This window comes from Rana temporaria, chromosome 1 (genome assembly GCF_905171775.1).
Source record: "Rana temporaria chromosome 1, aRanTem1.1, whole genome shotgun sequence".
NCBI lineage: Eukaryota > Metazoa > Chordata > Amphibia > Anura > Ranidae > Rana > Rana temporaria.
Window position 1 is genome coordinate 495,427,971 of NC_053489.1, and position 19,056 is coordinate 495,447,026.

Consider the following 19,056-nt stretch of genomic DNA (forward strand, 5'->3'; position numbering starts at 1 on the left):
GGACTTGAAATTGCACTTGGAAGTGCAGTCGCTGTAAATCTGAGGGCTAGATCTGAAATAGGGGGAAGGTCTGCTGATTTTATCATCCGATCATGTGCAAGCTAAAATGCTGTTTTTTTATTTTCCTTGCATGTCCCCCTCAGATCTACAGCGACTGCACTTCCAAGAGCACTTTCAGTGCAATTTCAAGTGCACTTTGCACTTGTAGTTTGCACTTGTAGTGCAAAGTGGATTTGCCTTTAGTAAATAACCCCCATGGTGTGAACAAGCCCTAATTTATGAATGTAAGTTGCATAAAGTATTTCAACAACAGGAGACGATCTCATGGGTCACCACACCCATCTACAAGACTGTTGTTTATGCCTGTCACTGGAAAATCCACATAGGAAACTACATAAATAGAAAGCAGAATAAGAATAGATCTATCATATAAATAACATTTAAAAAAATGTTTCCTGTAAAATAGGGATCATGATTCCAATCATGTATTTTCATGTTTGGAATTTAATTTCACCTCACATAAGATTCTGTTTGTGAAAATAAAACCAAAACTTCTTAATTTCTTAGTGCATATTTGGCACCCATTCTACAAGCTGTCTGAGAATTGCATGCAGCTTGTCAAATCCCATTGTACATGTTGTTCCTGAAAGCTAGCAGACCTGACAGTGAGGAATTACTCCACCTAGTGGATGTGCTAGTACTGCTTTCAGACGCTAGTCCTTAGATAACACTGTATTTATTAATATGGGATGTTTTTAATAAGAGTCATTTATAAAGAATATATATGGTGTAGTTTCAGCTGGTTAATATATTAAATAATAGACATAGATCCGGGTGTGCTGTGATAACCAATATGCTGTTGTTTTTTTATTTATTTGTACTTGTTTTAGGAACAACTGAAAGCCCTAAGCACCATAACGATTTTTCCTAACCCATTTAAAAGAAGCCTGTTATAGTAGAAGCATATTGATTACCATTGTTGCATTGCCTTTATGTTGATCATCTGGCTTCAATCGTTTTCATGTCACTGATTTAGAATAAAAAATCTTCATGCTTGTTTACAGTTAGAAAGCAAATCAGTATGACAGCCAGGCAACCAGCATTTGCAGAATGCTAGCAGTGGCAGCCTACATACTTCTGTCATTATAGGCTAAGCAACCTCAGCTAAAAAGGCATCTCATGTATAGCAATAGAGTATAAATATTGTAAAAAATAAAAAAAACTTCCGGCTTGACTTCATCATCATTGTTAGAAAATGAGAATCCTTAGTTTGCTGGCCACCCCTTTCATTTACCTTCATGTGCACAAACTGTAACGTTATTTGTGTGTTTGCTTTTATTTTTTATTAATCTGTATCATGTCATAGAGAAACTGTAAAATTTGTATTATTACTGTTCTATGATCTTATAAAAATGTATTTTACATGAGTCTACTTGAATTGTTCAGTAACCCCTTTATGTTGCAGGATTGAATGCTATTCAATCTAAGGCATGTGGTTTATTCTATAAAAACTATAAAGTACAGTATATATTTTTTTTTTCTGCATATAGTAAGAAAAGGTCACAACCTATTTTTTTTTGCCCATCTGTGTCCTGTTGTGGAGCTTTCCCTTTACTTCCTGTCCCACAGACACAACAGGAAGTGAGAGGAATGTCTCCAAAGTGAAGGAAATACCCTCTAAAGCCCTGTACACATGTTCGGTTTGTCCGATGGACTGTTTTCATCAAACAAACCATTTGTGTGTGGGCCCCATCGGTTTATTTTCCATCGGTGAAAAAAATTAGAACATGTTTTAAATCTTTCCTATGGATAAAAACAACAATAGAAAAAAACGATCGTCTGTGTGGAAGTCCATCGGTCAAAATTCCTACGCATGCTCAGAATCAAGTCGACGCATCCTCGGAAGCATTGAACTTAATTTTTCTCAGCACGTCGTAGTGTTTTACGTCACCGCGTTTTGGCACGGTCGGATTTTTGACTGATGGTGTGTAGGCAAGACTGATGAAAGTCAGCTTCATCGGATATCCGACGAAAAAATCCATCGGATTAGATTCCGTCAGATATCCGATCGTGTGTACAGGGCTTTAGGCATGTGGTTTATTCTATAACACTCCAAAGTGAAGGAAATACCCTCTTAGACAGGAAGATTTCTGTTATGTTGCTAAAGCTGGCCATACACTAGTAGATTTTCAAACTCGGTGACTTCACAAATGTCATTCAAAAATTCTTTAAGATTTAGTTTGCTTTTAACATTCTATTTTTTCATCATTTGAATTTTTTTGAACAAAAACCACATACACTATTGGAAAATCATTAATTTAAGAAACATTTGCCATCTTGGAATTTTCTCATCACGGCTGTCTGAAACGAACATTGATTTGATCCCTCTAACAATTAGAAAATTGAACAAACGTTCTTAATTATTATTATTATTATTTTTTTTATGAATATGTACTAGCTTAAGACTGGTCAAAGATGACTGCTGCTAAATTGTCTGAATTGTGAACAGCAGGTGGGCCTGCAAGCACCATCCGTATCAACAATTTAAAAAACCAACTGAGATGGGTGGAAAATATCAGCAGATTTTTGCTAAGTACATGGCAGGTGAATTGTGGCTGAGAACATGGCAGGCATGGGTGTCTGCATAGAGGGGTAAGGTCCCCCCCCCGTAGCAAGGTGTCTGCACCCAGACACTCAGGGCCGATCCTGGGCAGGTGCCCAAGGTGCACTGCAGCCAGGCGCCACAAGCTGAACAATGATCTGGCTCCTCCTCTAGTCAGTCACATCCCCTCACAGTTAGAAACATACCTAGGGAACGCATTTAACCCCTTGATTGCCCCCTAGTGCTAACTCTTTCCCTGCCTGTGTGATTTACACAACAATCAGTGCATTTTTATAGCACTGCTCGCTGTATAAATGTCAATGGTCCCAAAAAAAGTGTCTGATCTGTCCGCAATGTCGCAGTCCCGCTGAAAATCGATAATCACCTCCATTACTATTAAAAAAAATGCCATAAATCTATTCCCTATTTTATAGACGCTATAACTTTTGGACAAACCAATTAATATGCGCTTATTGTGATTTTTTATTTTTTTTTACAAACCTATGTAAAATACACATTGGCCTCAACTGATTTAACTACCACCAAAAGAAAGCTCTAGAAAAAAAGGACATCAATTTTGTTCGGGTACAGCTTTGCACAACCGCACAATTGTCAGTTAACCACTTGCCGTCGCCGCACCGTCGAAATACGTCCACAAGGTGGCTCTCCTAGGCGAGACCACGTAAATGGACGTCCTGCCTATTAGCCGCCACTAGGGGCGCACGCGCGCCGCCGGAGGCGCGCGCGCGCGCCCCCCGCTCGCCCCCGACTCCCGTGCGTGTGCCCGGCGGGCGCGATCGCCGCCGGGCACACGCGATCGCTCGGTACAGAGCGGGGAACGGGAGCTGTGTGTGTAAACACACAGCTCTCGTTCCTGACAGCAGGGGAAATGCTGATTTTCTGTTCATACAATGTATGAACAGAAGATCAGTGTTTCCCCTAGTGAGGCCACCCCCCCCCACAGTAAGAACACACCCAGGCATACTTAACCCCTTCCCCGCCCCCTAGTGTTAACCCCTTCACTGCCAGTGGCATTTTTATAGTAATCTAATGCATTTTTATAGCACTGATCGCTATAAAAATGCCAATGGTCCCAAAAATGTGTCAAAAATGTCCGAAGTGTCCGCCATAATGTCGCAATACCGAAAAAAAAATCGCTGATCGCCGCCATTACTAGTAAAAAAAATATTAATAAAAATGCCATAAAAATACCCCCTATTTTGTAAACGCTATAACTTTTGCGCAAACCAATCAATAAACGCTTATTGCGATTTTTTTTTACGAAAAATATGTAGAAGAATACGTATCGGCCTAAACTGAGGAAAAAAAATGTTTTTCTATATATTTTTGGGGGATATTTATTACAGCAAAAAGTAAAAAATATTCATTTTTTTCAAAATTGTCGTTCTATTTTTGTTTATAGCGCAAAAAATAAAAAACGCAGAGGTGATCAAATACCACCAAAAGAAAGCTCTATTTGTGGGAAAAAAAGGACGCCAATTTTGTTTGGGAGCCACGTCGCACGACCGCGCAATTGTCTGTTAAAGCGACGCAGTCCTGAATCGCAAAAAGTACTCTGGTCTTTGGGCAGCAATATGGTCCGGGGGGTAAGTGGTTAAAGTGATGCAAAAATAGGTCGTCATTAAGGGGGCAAACCTTTACGGGGCTGAGTGGTTAAAACGCACAATACGTGCATTTTCATGCACTTCCATAAACTTCAATGGGCCAGAAAACATATTTAAGAAATGCATCTGAAATTTTACCAATGCAGAGCAACGATGTGAACAGCCTCATTGGACTCTATGGTCCAGATTCACGTAGAACCGCGTATCTTTGTGCGGGCGTAACGTATCCTATTTATGTAACGCCTCCGCAACTTTGACAGGCAAGTGCCGTATTCTCAAACCAAAGTTGCAGCGGCGTATCGTAAATAGGCCGGCTTAAGCCCGCCTAATTCAAATGTGGTAGATGTGGGCGTGTGTTATGTAAATTTTATGTGACCCCACGTAAATGACGCTTTTTACGAACGGCGCATTCGCCGTCCGTAAAAGTATCCCAGTGCGCATGCTCCAAATTAACCCGCAAGAAGCCAATGCTTTCGACGTGAACGTAAATGACGCCCAGCCCTATTCGCGAACGACTTACGCAAACGACGTAAAATTTAAAAAATTTGACGCGGGAAGGCCGTTCATACTTAACATTGGTAGCCTGCATGTACGCCTCATATAGCAGGGGTAACTTTACACCGGGAAAAGCCTAACGTAAACGGCGTATCTGTACTGCGTCGGCCGGGTGTACATTCGTGAATTGGCGTATCTAGCTGATTTACATATTTCTCGGCGTAAATCAGCGTACACCCCCCTAGCGGCCAGCGTAAATATGCAGTTAAGATACGCCGGCGTAAGAGACATACGCCGGTCGGATCTAATACAAATCTATGCGTAACTGATTCTAAGAATCAGGCGCATAGATACGACGGCTCGGACTCAGAGTTACGACGGCGTATCTGGAGATACGCCGGCGTAACTCGTACGAGAATCTGGGCCTATGTATTTTTGTGACGTGTTACAAAACACACATAAAAACGCTAAGTTGTGAACCAGGCCTAAGCGGCGTCCTAGTCTTTAGAGCAGTGCCCTAACATAACTGCTGGATGACCCTCCCCTGTGTGTTGATCGAGCAATAAATACCAGGATCATGACCTGAGTGAGCACAACAGCTTGTAAGCTCCCAGAGTGTCGGATGATATGGACAGGTGGCAGTGACATTGTGTATACAACGGCCTGCACATCCTGCTTATTGTGGCGCAGCATACAGTGTGATATAGGAAGCACACAGTCCTGAATGTGGCTTTGGGAAGTCAGACAGGAACTCTTGTGCAGTGATTAACCCCACTTGTGGTTTCCCTTCCCTAAGAATAGGATTTCTCATTGAAATGTACCCGGATGTGGCGCTTCCTCTTTCACAATACAAGCAGACAGCTGGGACAGACTCGGCCATCTGTCTAGCAGTATGCTGTATGTCCTCCCGGGGCAATGATCAGGAATAACCATCGATCTGTGCATTGTCAGTGCTGCCAATAGAACATAGCAGCAGGCGGATTAGTTATCTGCTGCAGCTAGGGCTATGAACAGCACTGAGGGCTGTGCAATGTGCTAGTGTAGCTGATGTTCAAATATTTACAAGGTAAACAAGTAAGTGTTAACTCTTCCCTTCCCAAGGACAGCTATTGCCATGCAGTCCCTGTATGTGTATTACACTGGGGCAAGGCCTGCCATAATAATGAAGTGTGGAATTCCATGCTGTGCGGCAGGATGATTAGAGAACACGTGGAGAGGCGCAGGCTGACTTCCTGTTTACACCTCAGCATGGCCTTGGCTTCACCCTAGAATGGATGGGGTCATATTTTCCTCTTCATAGCTGCTATGAGAAGATGTAGCACTGACCACTACCCCTGTTATTTGTGCCTTCCTCCCTGTATTCTCCTGCAGAGCATTACTTTTTATTCTAAGGCCTCATGCACATTGGACATTTTTTTATGCTTCTCTTAGGGGTATCTGATGTTTTTCTTTCTGCCTCTTAATGCCCCATGCATGTCCATGCACAAATAGGCAATTAAAGGAGTTTTGAGGTAGGGGTATTTGTTTAGAAGCCAACAAAAAAAAAAAAAAAAACAAGGATCGAAAGGAAGTATTCCACGCTTCATCCCAGTCATCAATGTCTAAATCAGGAATGTCCTGTGGCCATCTCACCATAAGACCCTCTAACAACTTGAGAGAAACTGTAATAAAGTGAGAATACAATCTGGAAGGAGGTTCCTCCAAACAATCAGACCAAATACCATTTCCAAAATAGACTGTTCGATCATTGGATTAGCTTGTGGAAACTGGGCATTGAAGGCAGGGGAAAGCTGATAATAGCTAAACAAATTCATGTGTTTTACCTAAGTATTAAAAATGAAACCGTATGTTACATTTAGCAGGCAGTACCGCTTCCAAAGTAACCCATTTTAGTGTATTGGGGCCACAGTGTAATTGTGTGCAATGTGGCTCAGCTTTTTTAGGGTAAAAACAGGTGGTGAGCAGGTGACATATCGTCTCCTCGCCACCTATGAAGTGCCCCATGATCCACAAAGCGATCCACCACAGAACGCTTTGTGGAGGGGCAGCAAGGGCTGGCCCATGTGAGAATGAGTCCCAGAAGCACCAAGCAAGTTTCCCCAATAGCACACATATGAATTCTTGATTGTCAATATGTAATAAATGAAAATTTGCAAGTATATACCTTCTATGTTGGGTACTTAGTAACTATATGTTTGTTGCCATAAAAGGACTGGGAAAAATCTGAAAATTGTTTCATTCTTACCTTAATTTCCCTTTCCTGGCACCTCTCCATGGGATTTCCACCCACTTTTGAGGCTAGCCAGAAGTCACAGAGGGTCGGAGTGTCTTAGGTGGTGCATTTCATAAATATATAATGGGGTTGAATGAGTGTCTTTTGTCTCCACATACACTGTTTGCTTTAGGCCCCCTTCCAGTACATACATGGCCCCCTTCCAGTACATACAATACATGCTTTAACACACGTTCAGAATACATGTTGTTGCACGCAGTCTCATGTATGCTTGTCTTTAAAACATGTGGTTTGTTAGTGTGACGTTTTGTCTTAGTTTTTATACAAACTGAATATTACTTGGAAGATTCAGATATGGTAAAAAGTGTGCATGTTCAGCTGTAGTAGTGTACAAAAACACGCGCTTGTGTTAACAATCACTATAAAGGGCCTGTTTATTGTGTGTTACTATGCACAAAGTGCAGTAAGGCATACGTGCTGCGGTGTAAGTGTGTGAGCAGGCTATCAGTATGATTTGTGGCATCCTGAAGGACCATAAATACCGTTTTCTTCTTTTCACGGAAGCCTCCCAAAGTTCATTGTGGTTCAGATATTCAATACAGCCTCACTGGACAGCTGCTGTCACCGGATGTTACACCCTATTAAAAATAAAAAAGGCCAGTGAACCAGCAGCCACAGGTAAATGCATCAATAATAAATAACTAAATGAAAAAAGCAGATCACATAGGCTACCTGGCTGTTATCTCCCATGACTGTGCCACAGCTAGCCAATCACTACCCAACCGAGCACTGCTAATGGAAAGGTACGCCAGTTTACGAAGCTATAATGATCATTAAGGACCATGATTGTGTTCAATGATAGCTGCACATAAGGCTCAGGAGAGTCCTGAGAAGCACCAGATGGCAGCGGGAGGGGGGGCGTCCCCTCCCGTCGCCTATAAGAACAATCAAGCGGTGAAACCGCCGCTATGATCATTCTTATGGTGCACAGAATCGCCGGCTGAAGAGATGGATATCTCAATGATGCCTGTAGCTGCAGGCATCTTTCAGATATCCCCACTGAAAGTCCAGGACGTCATATGACGTCCTTGGGCGGGAAGTGGTTAAGCAGCGCTTTTGCACCGCTTTTTGGCTACTAGCAGGGCGCTTTTTTTCCCTCCAAATAAGGGTAAAAAGTCCAGTTTTGTAGCACTTTCAAATCGCTTTGAAAGCGCTGAGCAATTATTCCAATGGGCAGGGCGTTTTGAGAGCGCTAAATACGGCGCTCCCAACTCGCCCCAAAGAGGCCGCTTGCGGGACTTTTCAGAACGTCACGCAAGCGCACCGTCCCAGTGTGAAAAGACACACTGGAATAAATCGGAGGTGCTTTTCTTATCTCATGAACGGCTTCTGTTGAATGAGCATGCTGGAAAACCGGCATCCGATCAGCGCTGTCAGCCATTGGCTGCCAGCTATGACCGGTGTGTTATGGCAAATCTGCACCTGTACCGGCGAACAGAAATGCAGCCGGACATGTGTGAACCCTGCCTTAAATGGGTTGTAAAGGTACAATTTGTTTCCTAAATAGCTTTCTTTACCTTAGTGCAGTCCTCCTTCACTTACCTCATCCTTCCATTTTGCTTTTAAATGTCCTTATTTCTTCTGAGAAATCCTCACTTCCTTTTCTTCTGCCTGTAACTCCACACAGTAATGCAAGGCTTTCTCCCTGGTGTGGAGTGCCATGCTCGCCCCCTCCCTTGGACTACAGGAGAGTCAGGACGCCCATTAACACACAGCTCCTTTATCTATCTGCAACGTAGAGAGCGTCCTGACTCTCCTGTACTCCAAGGGAGGGGGCGAGCAGGACACTCCACACCAGGGAGAAAGCCTTGCATTACTGTGTGGAGTTACAAACAGAAGAACAGGAAGTGAGGATTTCTCAGAAGAAATAAGGACATTTAAAAGCAAAATGGAAGGATGAGGTAAGTGAAGGAGGACTGCACTGAGGTAAAGGAAGCTATTTAGGAAAAACATTTTTTTACCATTACAACCCCTTTCAGCATGACATTGAGGGAAGTCACACACTAGATCAGTGGTTCTATGAGTCCTGGAATCTGATAACAAAAAAGCCATGGACCCCTCCCCACAAATATTCACATAAACACAACTTTGCATGCAATCAATATATTTGTTTTGTTACTTTATTTGATTGAAAAATGTGATCGCCTCATACATACAAGTCTGAATAAAAAACACTTTTCATGCACAAAGTAATAGCCAATCATTACAGAAATGAAAGACAATCATGTAGTGCAAAATAAACAAAACAAAACAAAAACAAAAACAAACAAAAAAAAAAATATTTTAATTTTGCTCAAATCTACTACTAGTAATTAGTATATTTTCTACTACCATTCTCTCTTTTTATCTGACCCTCGGGGGCCCTTGAAACCAGCCCAGATGGACCCATGTTAGGAACCCCCTGTTCTAGAACCCCCCCCCCCCCCCCTCTTATCTGATGAGAGTAATGCGATCTCCGATGTCCAGACCTATTGTGTCAGTAATTAATAAATGTGATCAGTGTCTGCCTTCTACAAAGCTGCCTGAATACTGTCTGATCGCCGTCCATCCAAAGCTCATTAGTGTCCCCTGACTGGTGATAAACTAACAGGGGGGGGGGGGGGGGGGCTCTAATAGGACTCATTAGCATGGGGCACTTTGAAGGTCGGAAATGAGAAGGCCAAGTGAACATGGGCTCTCTCCTTCCGTCCAGCCCCGGGGCCATCCATCCCCCAGGGAGCCCATTATTGCCGCTGTTTACCACAACAAGCCTCTCCTTCTTTCCAGCCAAGCACTCGGCAATTTCCGCTCTCCTCCATGGGGACACACTTAACTCTCTCCCTGCCGGCCAGACTGGAGGTGAAGGAGATTAGAAGAAAGGTCGTCTACCATCCCCCCTCCGGGGACAGGTCACGGCTCTTCCTTCCCGGAGGAAGCAAGGCGATTGCGGCTCTAATCAGCAGATGACAGCAGACAAGTACAGGCATAGGACTGCTCACCCCCTCCTCCCCCCCACAGACATACACCTACAGCTTCACTATGAACTACTCACCTACACCTAGGACCAGAGTGACTACATCTACAATGTAACCTGCACTGATCACCTCCTCTGATAGTTCCTCCTGATCACCTACCGTAACCTCCGATAGATCCTCCTGATCACCTATCTGTAACCTCCGATAGATCCTCCTGATCACCTATCTGTAACCTCCGATAGATCCTCCTGATCACCTATCTGTAACCTCCGATAGATCCTCCTGATCACCTATCTGTAACCTCCGATAGATCCTCCTGATCACCTATCTGTAACCTCCGATAGATCCTCCTGATCACCTATCTGTAACCTCCGATAGATCCTCCTGATCACCTATCTGTAACCTCCGATAGATCCTCCTGATCACCTATCTGTAACCTCCGATAGATCCTCCTGATCACCTATCTGTAACCTCCGATAGATCCTCCTGATCACCTATCTGTAACCTCCGATAGATCCTCCTGATCACCTATCTGTAACCTCCGATAGATCCTCCTGATCACCTATCTGTAACCTCCGATAGATCCTCCTGATCACCTATCTGTAACCTCCGATAGATCCTCCTGATCACCTATCTGTAACCTCCGATAGATCCTCCTGATCACCTATCTGTAACCTCCGATAGATCTTCCTGATCACCTATCTGTAACCTCCGATAGATCTTCCTGATCACCTATCTGTAACCTCCGATAGATCCTCCTGATCACCTATCTGTAACCTCCGATAGATCCTCCTGATCACCTATCTGTAACCTCCGATAGATCCTCCTGATCACCTATCTGTAACCTCCGATAGATCCTCCTGATCACCTATCTGTAACCTCCGATAGATCCTCCTGATCACCTATCTGTAACCTCCGATAGATCCTCCTGATCACCTATCTGTAACCTCCGTTAGATCCTCCTGATCACCTATCTGTAACCTCCGATAGATCCTCCTGATCACCTATCTGTAACCTCCGATAGATCCTCCTGATCACCTATCTGTAACCTCCGATAGATCCTCCTGATCACCTATCTGTAACCTCCGATAGATCCTCCTGATCACCTATCTGTAACCTCCGATAGATCCTCCTGATCACCTACTGTAACCTCCGATAGATCCTCCTGATCACCTATCTGTAACCTCCGATAGATCCTCCTGATCACCTATCTGTAACCTCCGATAGATCCTCCTGATCACCTATCTGTAACCTCCGATAGATCCTCCTGATCACCTACCGTAACCTCCGATAGATCCTCCTGATCACCTACCGTAACCTCCGATAGGTCCTCCTGATCACCTACCGTAACCTCCGAAAGGTCCTCCTGATCACCTACTGTAACCTTCATTAGATCCTCCTGATCACCTACTGTAACCTCCAATAGATCATCCTGATCACCTACTGTAAACCTCCGATAGATCACCTATAGTAACCTCTGATAGATTCTCCTGATCACCTACTGTAACCTCTGATAGGTACTTCTAAACACCTACTGTAACCTCTGATAGATCCTCCTGATCACATACTGTAACCTCCAATAGATCCTCTTGATCACCTACTGTAACCTCTGATTGTCCTGATCACCTACTGTAGCCTCTGATAGATCCTCCTGATCACCTACTGTAACCTCTGATAGATTTTTCTCATTACCTACTGTAACCTCTGGCCCTCCTCTGTCCTCTACATTAGATGAGTGAGGGAGACTGAGAGATAAGAGAAACATTGGAATACTAGTCAGTACCAGTGTGCAAAGGTGTGTTTGCTTTGAAGGAAATGACCTCTAATATTGCAGGCCATAGACGGTGCAAATTTCTTTCCTGCAATCACGGGTTCCAGGAAAGAAATTCACACGATTCCCCCATCAACACAGGACGTGTTAACAGGGGAATCCCTCCTGCCTAGCAATTGTCTTCTCCCCGCCAGTAGAGTGGCCGCTTGTGATAATCGCAAGCGAATCCGGCAGGCTGGTTGTACCCAATTAAATCAATCAATAAACTTTGTACATTCAGCCTGTCCACATACGATTCGAATATTAGCAGGTTCCTGCTGAACCGGCCGAGATTTGGACCGTCTATGGTTGGCCTAGGGCTTCATGTACACCCTGCCTACATTTACTGCAGCAAGATGGGTTTGCTGCATTTTTCCACAGCCAAAAGTTTATTTTCCCGAACGCAATACTATCCAGTCACAGAGCCCCGCTATTTCTATAGTACTATCCAGTCACAGAGCCCCCCCTCTTTCTATAGTACTATCCTGTCACAGAGCCCCCCTCTTTCTATAGTACTATCCAGTCACAGAGCCCCCCTCTTTCTATAGTACTATCCAGTCACAGAGCCCCCCTCTTTCTATAGTACTATCCAGTCACAGAGCCCCCCTCTTTCTATAGTACTATCCAGTCACAGAGCCCCCCTCTTTCTATAGTACTATCCAGTCACAGAGCCCCCCTCTTTCTATAGTACTATCCAGTCACAGAGCCCCCCTCTTTCTATAGTACTATCCAGTCACAGAGCCCCCCTCTTTCTATAGTACTATCCAGTCACAGAGCCCCCCTTTTTCTATAGTAATATCCAGTCACAGGGCCCCCCTCTTTCTATAGTACTATCCAGTCACAGAGCCCCCCTCTTTCTATAGTACTATCCAGTCACAGAGCCCCCCTTTTTCTATAGTAATATCCAGTCACAGGGCCCCCCTCTTTCTATAGTACTATCCAGTCACAGAGCCCCCCATTTTTCTATAGTAATATCCAGTCACAGGGCCCCCCTCTTTCTATACTACTATCCAGTCACAGAGCCCCCCTCTTTCTATAGTACTATCTAGTCACAGAGCCACCCTCTTTCTATAATACTATCCAGTCACAGAGCCCCCCTCTTTCTATAGTACTATCCAGTCACAGGTTCCCCCTCTTTATACACTACTATCTAGTCACAGAGCCCCCCTTTTTCTATAGTAATATCCAGTCACAGGGCCCCCCTCTTTCTATACTACTATCCAGTCACAGAGCCCCCCTCTTTCTATAGTACTATCTAGTCACAGAGCCACCCTCTTTCTATAATACTATCCAGTCACAGAGCCCCCCTCTTTCTATAGTACTATCCAGTCACATCCCCCTCTTTCTACACTATCTAGTCACAGAGCCCCCCTCTTTCTATAGTACTATCCAGTCACAGAGCCCCCCTCTTTCTATACTACTATCCAGTCACAGAGCCCCCCTCTTTCTATAGTACTATCTAGTCACAGAGCCCCCCTCTTTCTATAGTACTATCCAGTCACATCCCCCTCTTTCTACACTATCTAGTCACAGAGCCCCCCTCTTTCTATAGTACTATCCAGTCACAGAGCCCCCCTCTTTCTATACTACTACCCAGTCACAGAGCCCCCCTCTTTCTATAGTACTATCCAGTCACATCCCCCTCTTTCTACACTATCTAGTCACAGAGCCCCCCTCTTTCTATAGTACTATCCAGTCACAGAGCCCCCCTCTTTCTATAGTACTATCCAGTCACAGAGCCCCCCTCTTTCTATACTACTATCCAGTCACAGAGCCCCCCTCTTTCTATAGTACTATCCAGTCACAGAGCCCCCCTCTTTCTATAGTACTATCCAGTCACAGAGCCCCCCTCTTTCTACACGATCTAGTCACAGAGCCCCCCTCTTTCTATAGTACTATCCAGTCACAGAGCCCCCCTCTTTCTATAGTACTATCCAGTCACATCCCCCTCTTTCTACACTATCTAGTCACAGAGCCCCCCTCTTTCTATACTACTACCCAGTCACAGAGCCCCCCTCTTTCTACACTACTACCCAGTCACAGAGCCCCCCTCTTTCTACACTACTACCCAGTCACAGAGCCCCCCTCTTTCTATACTACTACCCAGTCACAGAGCCCCCCTCTTTCTACACTACTACCCAGTCACAGAGCCCCCCTCTTTCTACACTACTACCCAGTCACAGAGCCCCCCTCTTTCTATAGTACTATCCGGTCACAGAGCCCCCCCTCTTTCTATAGACCTATCTAGTCACAGAGCCCCCCTCTTTCTATAGTACTATCCAGTCACAGATTCCCCCTCTTTCTATAGTACTATCCAGTCACAGGTTCCCCCTCTTTATACACTACTATCTAGTCACGGAGCCGCCCTCTTTCTATAGTACTATCCAGTCACAGAGCCCCCCTCTTTCTATAGTACTATCCAGTCACAGAGTCCCCCTCTTTCTACACTACTACCCAGTCACAGAGCTCCCCTCTTTCTATAGTACTATCCAGTCACAGAGCCCCCCTCTTTCTACACTACTATCTAGTCACAGAGTCCCCCTCTTTCTACACTTCTACTATCTAGTCACAGAGCCCCCCTCTTTCTACACTACTATCTAGTCACAGCCTCAGAGCCCCTGGCCGGTGTTCGCTCGCTCTCTCAGAATACACCTTGCAGCTCCCTCAGCTCTTCCCAGCCTCAGGCCGCGCCACTGCAGCGAGCGCGCCCCCGGGCTCAGCCAATCAGATATCGCGGGGCAGCCCCACGTTCTGTTTTTTTTCCCTTCACTCTTTAGAGGCAGCCAATGGGAAGTCCGCCCCGTGAACAAACCCTGTGTTCCAGGAATCCATTCATTCAGAGGCAGAAGAGCGCGAGGCGTGGAAGGTAGTGCGGGGAGCTGTGAGTGATCGGTGTAGGGTGACACCCTTATTCATCACCATTCTTGTGTTCCTGGGATGTGGAGTATCCGTTCACCTGGCTATAGGAGGATCTACCACCGGGGCTCCCCCGCCGTGCTCTGCTCTTAGTGGGCTGTGTTGCCAGCGTTTGTTTTGCCTTTTGGCGAGGACGAATCCGGGAGTAGAAGAAGAAGAGGTGTCCTCCTCCCTCTCCAGCCTCCTCCCATCGCATGCAGCAAACATCCAGCTTGTCCGATCGCCTGGACCCAACACCCTGACAGACATCGGGCTTCTACCGTACCGTGCGATACGTGCCGGCCACTGGATGTGACATCTCCCGGCCACTGATTGTGACACCTCCCGGCCCGGGGATTATTATCGATGTGTGCGAGTGTGGAGCGGGCAGGGCTGTCACTCAGCAGCCTGCTGGAGCCCCTACCTGGAGATTATTTGTCCTGGAGTAGTATGACACCATTCGTGTCCCATGCTTAATCCGCACACTCCCATCTCCTGGTCCCATCACATTGGAGCTGGAGCCTGCTCGAAGCTAGGTGAGATCTCCGTACATGGGTGAGTGGGTGGGGGGCACTGCTCCCTGCAAGGGGGCCTTCACCATGGCTGCATGTGTACTGCTTGGGGGGCACCTTACCCATATGCACTGCTGGGGGATCAGAGACTGGGGACACCTTACCCATCTGTACTGCTAGGTGGGATCAGAGTCTAGGGGCACCTTACCCATGTGCACTGCTGGGGGATCAGAGTCTAGGGGCACCTTACCCATGTGTACTGCTGGGGGCACCTTACCCATGTGTACTACCCTGGGGATCGGAGACTTGGCACCTTACCCATGTGTACTACCTTGGGGTTTAGAGACTTGGCACCTTACTATGTGTACTACCTTGGGGATCAGAGACTTGGCACCTTACCCATGTGTACTACCTTGGGGATCAGAGACTTGGCACCTTACCCATGTGTACTACCTTGGGGATCAGAGACTTGGGGCACTTTGCATGTTTATTGCTGGGGCATCAGAGGCTGAGGGGGGTGTGACAGGAGCCTGGCTTCACCATAGCTGCATGTGCATTGCTGGGTGATCTGTAACGGGGGGGGGGATAACTTACACTTGTGCATTGCTGGGGAGACCTTACACCTGAGGGGGATGTGAGAGGACCTTGGCTTCACCATGGCTACATGAGCATTCCTGGGTGATCTGGAAGTGGGCACACATTACACACGCGGGGGGATCCTGACTTCACCATGGCTATATGTGCATTCCTGGGTGATCTGGAAGTGGGCACACATTACACACGCGGGGGGATCCTGACTTCACCATGGCTATATGTGCATTGCTGGGTGATCTGCAACTGGGAACCCCTTCCACCTGGGTAATGGTGGGTGATTAGAGGCTGGGAAAACCTTACATTCACAGGCTGAGAACAACTTGTATGTGCATTTCTTGGGATGATCCAGTGCACATGTACATTGCTGAGTGATCAGAAGCTGGGAACAACTTGCATGTGTATACTTCATTCCTCTTGTACTTTCCTTGGCGATCAGAAGCTGGGTACACCTTACACATGAGGGGAATCCTAGCTTTATGTTGGCTACATTGCCAGATGATCTGGAACACTTTGCACAAATGGGTGATCAGGGTCTGGGAACACTTTGCACATGATGCCCCATGCAGCAGAGAAGGGGTGTGTCCAGCACTGGGGCACTAGGAGTGAATGAGAGCAGACAAGACAGCAGTGCATGTGGATGAGTAGGAAGTCCGCCCCCCTGCGGTCACCTCTCCCTCCTCCTCCCTCTTCACAGCAAGGGTTTGTTTTCATTCATAAGTTTTTCCTTCCTCTCCTGTCCTCTATCACCAGGCTCTCTCCCCCATCATTCACAAGGAGCACACAGCCCCCCCCCCCAGCCATCTGCAAACCATTGATCTCCGCTGCCCTGCATCCCCCTCCTGCAGGGTGCATGATGATGGCATGATCATTAGATCTTTAATGCCCGGCTGTGTCTCTAAAATGCAACAACATATCGACATCTACGTGCTGCTCCGGCTTCCTGAGAACTCGGTCAGGGCATTGGAAAGCCCCACAGCGTGTCTGCAGCCTTTTAACCAATTTTTCACAACTCGTAACGAAGTAAGGCAAGCGCTTGTTGGGTGCTTTTAAAAATAATTGATGAATGTCATGCCCAGGGTTGTTTATTGATCGAGGCGCGGTTACTATTCCCTAATGGGGGGGATTGATAGAAGCAGTCCTAGTGTGGGATGAAGCGATCAACGTGCAAGCGCAGAAATCTATATTGCTTTACAATGCGGAATTCTCACATAAGAGGTGTGATTTTTAATGGGACTAGTTAGATTCTTGTAGGGTTTTTTTTTTTTTTTTTATTCTGTAGACTTTTGGCTGAATATTTAATACTTTACGCTTTTGTTTGGTGGCTAGAGCGGCGAAGATGAGTTAGAATCTATTCGCTGGAGTTACATTCTAAGTGAATGGTTGTCGTTTTCTGTGCCTGTTTGTTAAATAAAATTTGTGTGTGTTTTTTATATATATATATATATATATAAATAAATATTTTGTATTTATCTCTACCATATTTTTTTTTTGTGCTTATTAATAATATACAGCCTTACATATGTTTCCCTTATTTAACGTTTTTTTCTTTTTCTTCTGATTTGTTGCAGATTTTCAGATGCATGCCAAGTTCACACTGAATGCCAGAAGTCGAGATCACCACAGATGGAGCTACAAAGTCAACATGGCACTAGCGGTTCATTAGTGGTCATCCAGCAGCCTTCTTCAGACAGTAGGCAGCGGTTGGAATATGAGCGGGAAGTTCAGCCAGCGACTATCTTGTCTTTGGACCAGATCAAAGCTCTTCGCAATAGGAATGAGTATACAGAAGGCCCATCCATGGTGAGGAAACATGGGCCAAAAACTGCACCAAGGCACAGTAAGCCGGAGAGAACTCACGAGATTATACCAGTTAATGTGAATAATAACAATGAGCACAGAGCCCCTCACCCGGCTCACACAGGACATGTGTACGTTGCTCGGGCTCCTGTGCTCAGTAGGTCCACCAGCACAGGGAGTGCAGCGAGTTCTGCTAGCACAAATAGTGCCTCCTCGGAACAGGAACTTTTGGGACAGTCTCCTCCACCCAGAAACGGCTCTGGACACAGGACGGACAGGGTAGTTCGGATGCAGCCCAAGGCTTCTGTGTTGGTTACAGAAGACCTAAAGAGCTCTTTAAAATTGGACTCGACACAGCACAGGTTTATTTGTGAACAGTGCGGAAAGTGCAAGTGTTCAGATTGCACAGCTCCAAAGCCCCTACCATCATGCTTGGCATGCAACGGTCAGTGTCTCTGCTCTGCTGAGAGCATGGTGGAATACAGCACTTGCATGTGTCTAGTCAAAGCAGCTTTCTACCACTGTTCAAACAACGACGAGGGCGATTCGTACGCGGATAACCCTTGTTCTTGCACCCAGTCTCACTGCTGCTCTAGATACTTGTGCATGGGAGCAATGTCCTTGGTATTCCCATGCTTGCTTTGCTACCCTCCTGCCAAGGCATGCCTAAAACTGTGCCGTGGTTGTTATGACAGAGTTAATCGCCCTGGTTGTCGGTGCAAAAATTCAAATACTGTGTACTGCAAACTGGATGATGTGCCACGGGGCCAAGGCAAGCCCTCCTGACTTGATTGGAGTATTGTTTCCAACTAACGGATCCATTGGCTGCGTAGGCTATATAAATCTACAGATGTATTTTTTTATTTTTTTTGTACCTCCATTTCCCCCTGGATTGTTCTCTTCTTCTATTCCCAGATTTCCACAGAAATTGGTTAAGATAAGGTGTTGGCTTAGACATCTACTATGTTCGTTCAACCAGCATGTTCTGCACAGTGGCGCAAATGACAGTGTTAATGTACAAATTGCAGCAACTTATTAGATCAGATGAAGTTTTATCGGTGAATGATGACTTCTGATTTGTTACGAAATGTGTTTGACGGTCGAGGGCAAAATTTGTATCTTTTTGTTGTCTAGAGAGGAAAGCCTCGTTTTCATTAACCATTTCTAGTTTATTTTACCATCTAACTAGTTACATTTACAGTCTGTGTTCTTGCTAGTATGGATGGGCATTTTGTAACCTCAACAAAACATCCCTTGCACCTTCCCTCCGCCCCCCTTTTTTTTTTTTTTTTCAAAAATCCTAAAAGGCTATAGTCTTTCAATGAAAGAATTGCAAGGAAATGCCTTTCTTTTCTTCTTTTTTATTTTTTTTTTTTTTTTATGCAAGGTGTAGGAGTCTGTTCAGCATGCCACTCTGTGTTGAATGAGTTAATCTGCATGAACTCCCACCCCTTTTTTTTTTTTTTTTTTTTTTTTTTA

General features: G+C 45.4%; 1 protein-coding gene and 1 long non-coding RNA gene across 5 annotated transcripts in view; one reads left to right on the forward strand and one right to left on the reverse strand.

Annotated features, from left to right (window-relative positions):
* The window catches only part of LOC120918802, a 53,658-nt gene extending 38,845 nt beyond the window's left edge, over positions 1-14,813 (reverse strand). The window contains exons 1-2 of one of the 2 annotated variants that reach the window (XR_005744472.1): positions 14,736-14,813; positions 7,498-7,593 (exon numbers count right to left, since the gene is read on the reverse strand). This is a non-coding gene — a long non-coding RNA (uncharacterized LOC120918802). Of the gene's footprint in view, positions 1-7,497; positions 7,594-14,591; positions 14,680-14,735 lie in introns of those variants that run through there. The other variant, XR_005744474.1, reaches the window with a different exon arrangement.
* Positions 14,814-15,121: 308 nt separating this feature from the next.
* SPRY1 (sprouty RTK signaling antagonist 1) overlaps positions 15,122-19,056 on the forward strand; it is a 4,151-nt gene continuing 216 nt past the window's right edge. The window contains exons 1-2 of one of the 3 annotated variants that reach the window (XM_040330568.1): positions 15,122-15,210; positions 17,349-19,056. The exon at positions 17,349-19,056 is cut by the window's right edge and continues 216 nt beyond it. In XM_040330568.1, coding sequence (XP_040186502.1) covers positions 17,404-18,363 — 960 coding nt within the window. In that variant the 5' untranslated portion in view covers positions 15,122-15,210; positions 17,349-17,403 and the 3' untranslated portion in view covers positions 18,364-19,056. Of the gene's footprint in view, positions 15,230-15,260; positions 16,801-17,348 lie in introns of those variants that run through there. The other 2 variants (XM_040330557.1, XM_040330576.1) reach the window with 2 other exon arrangements.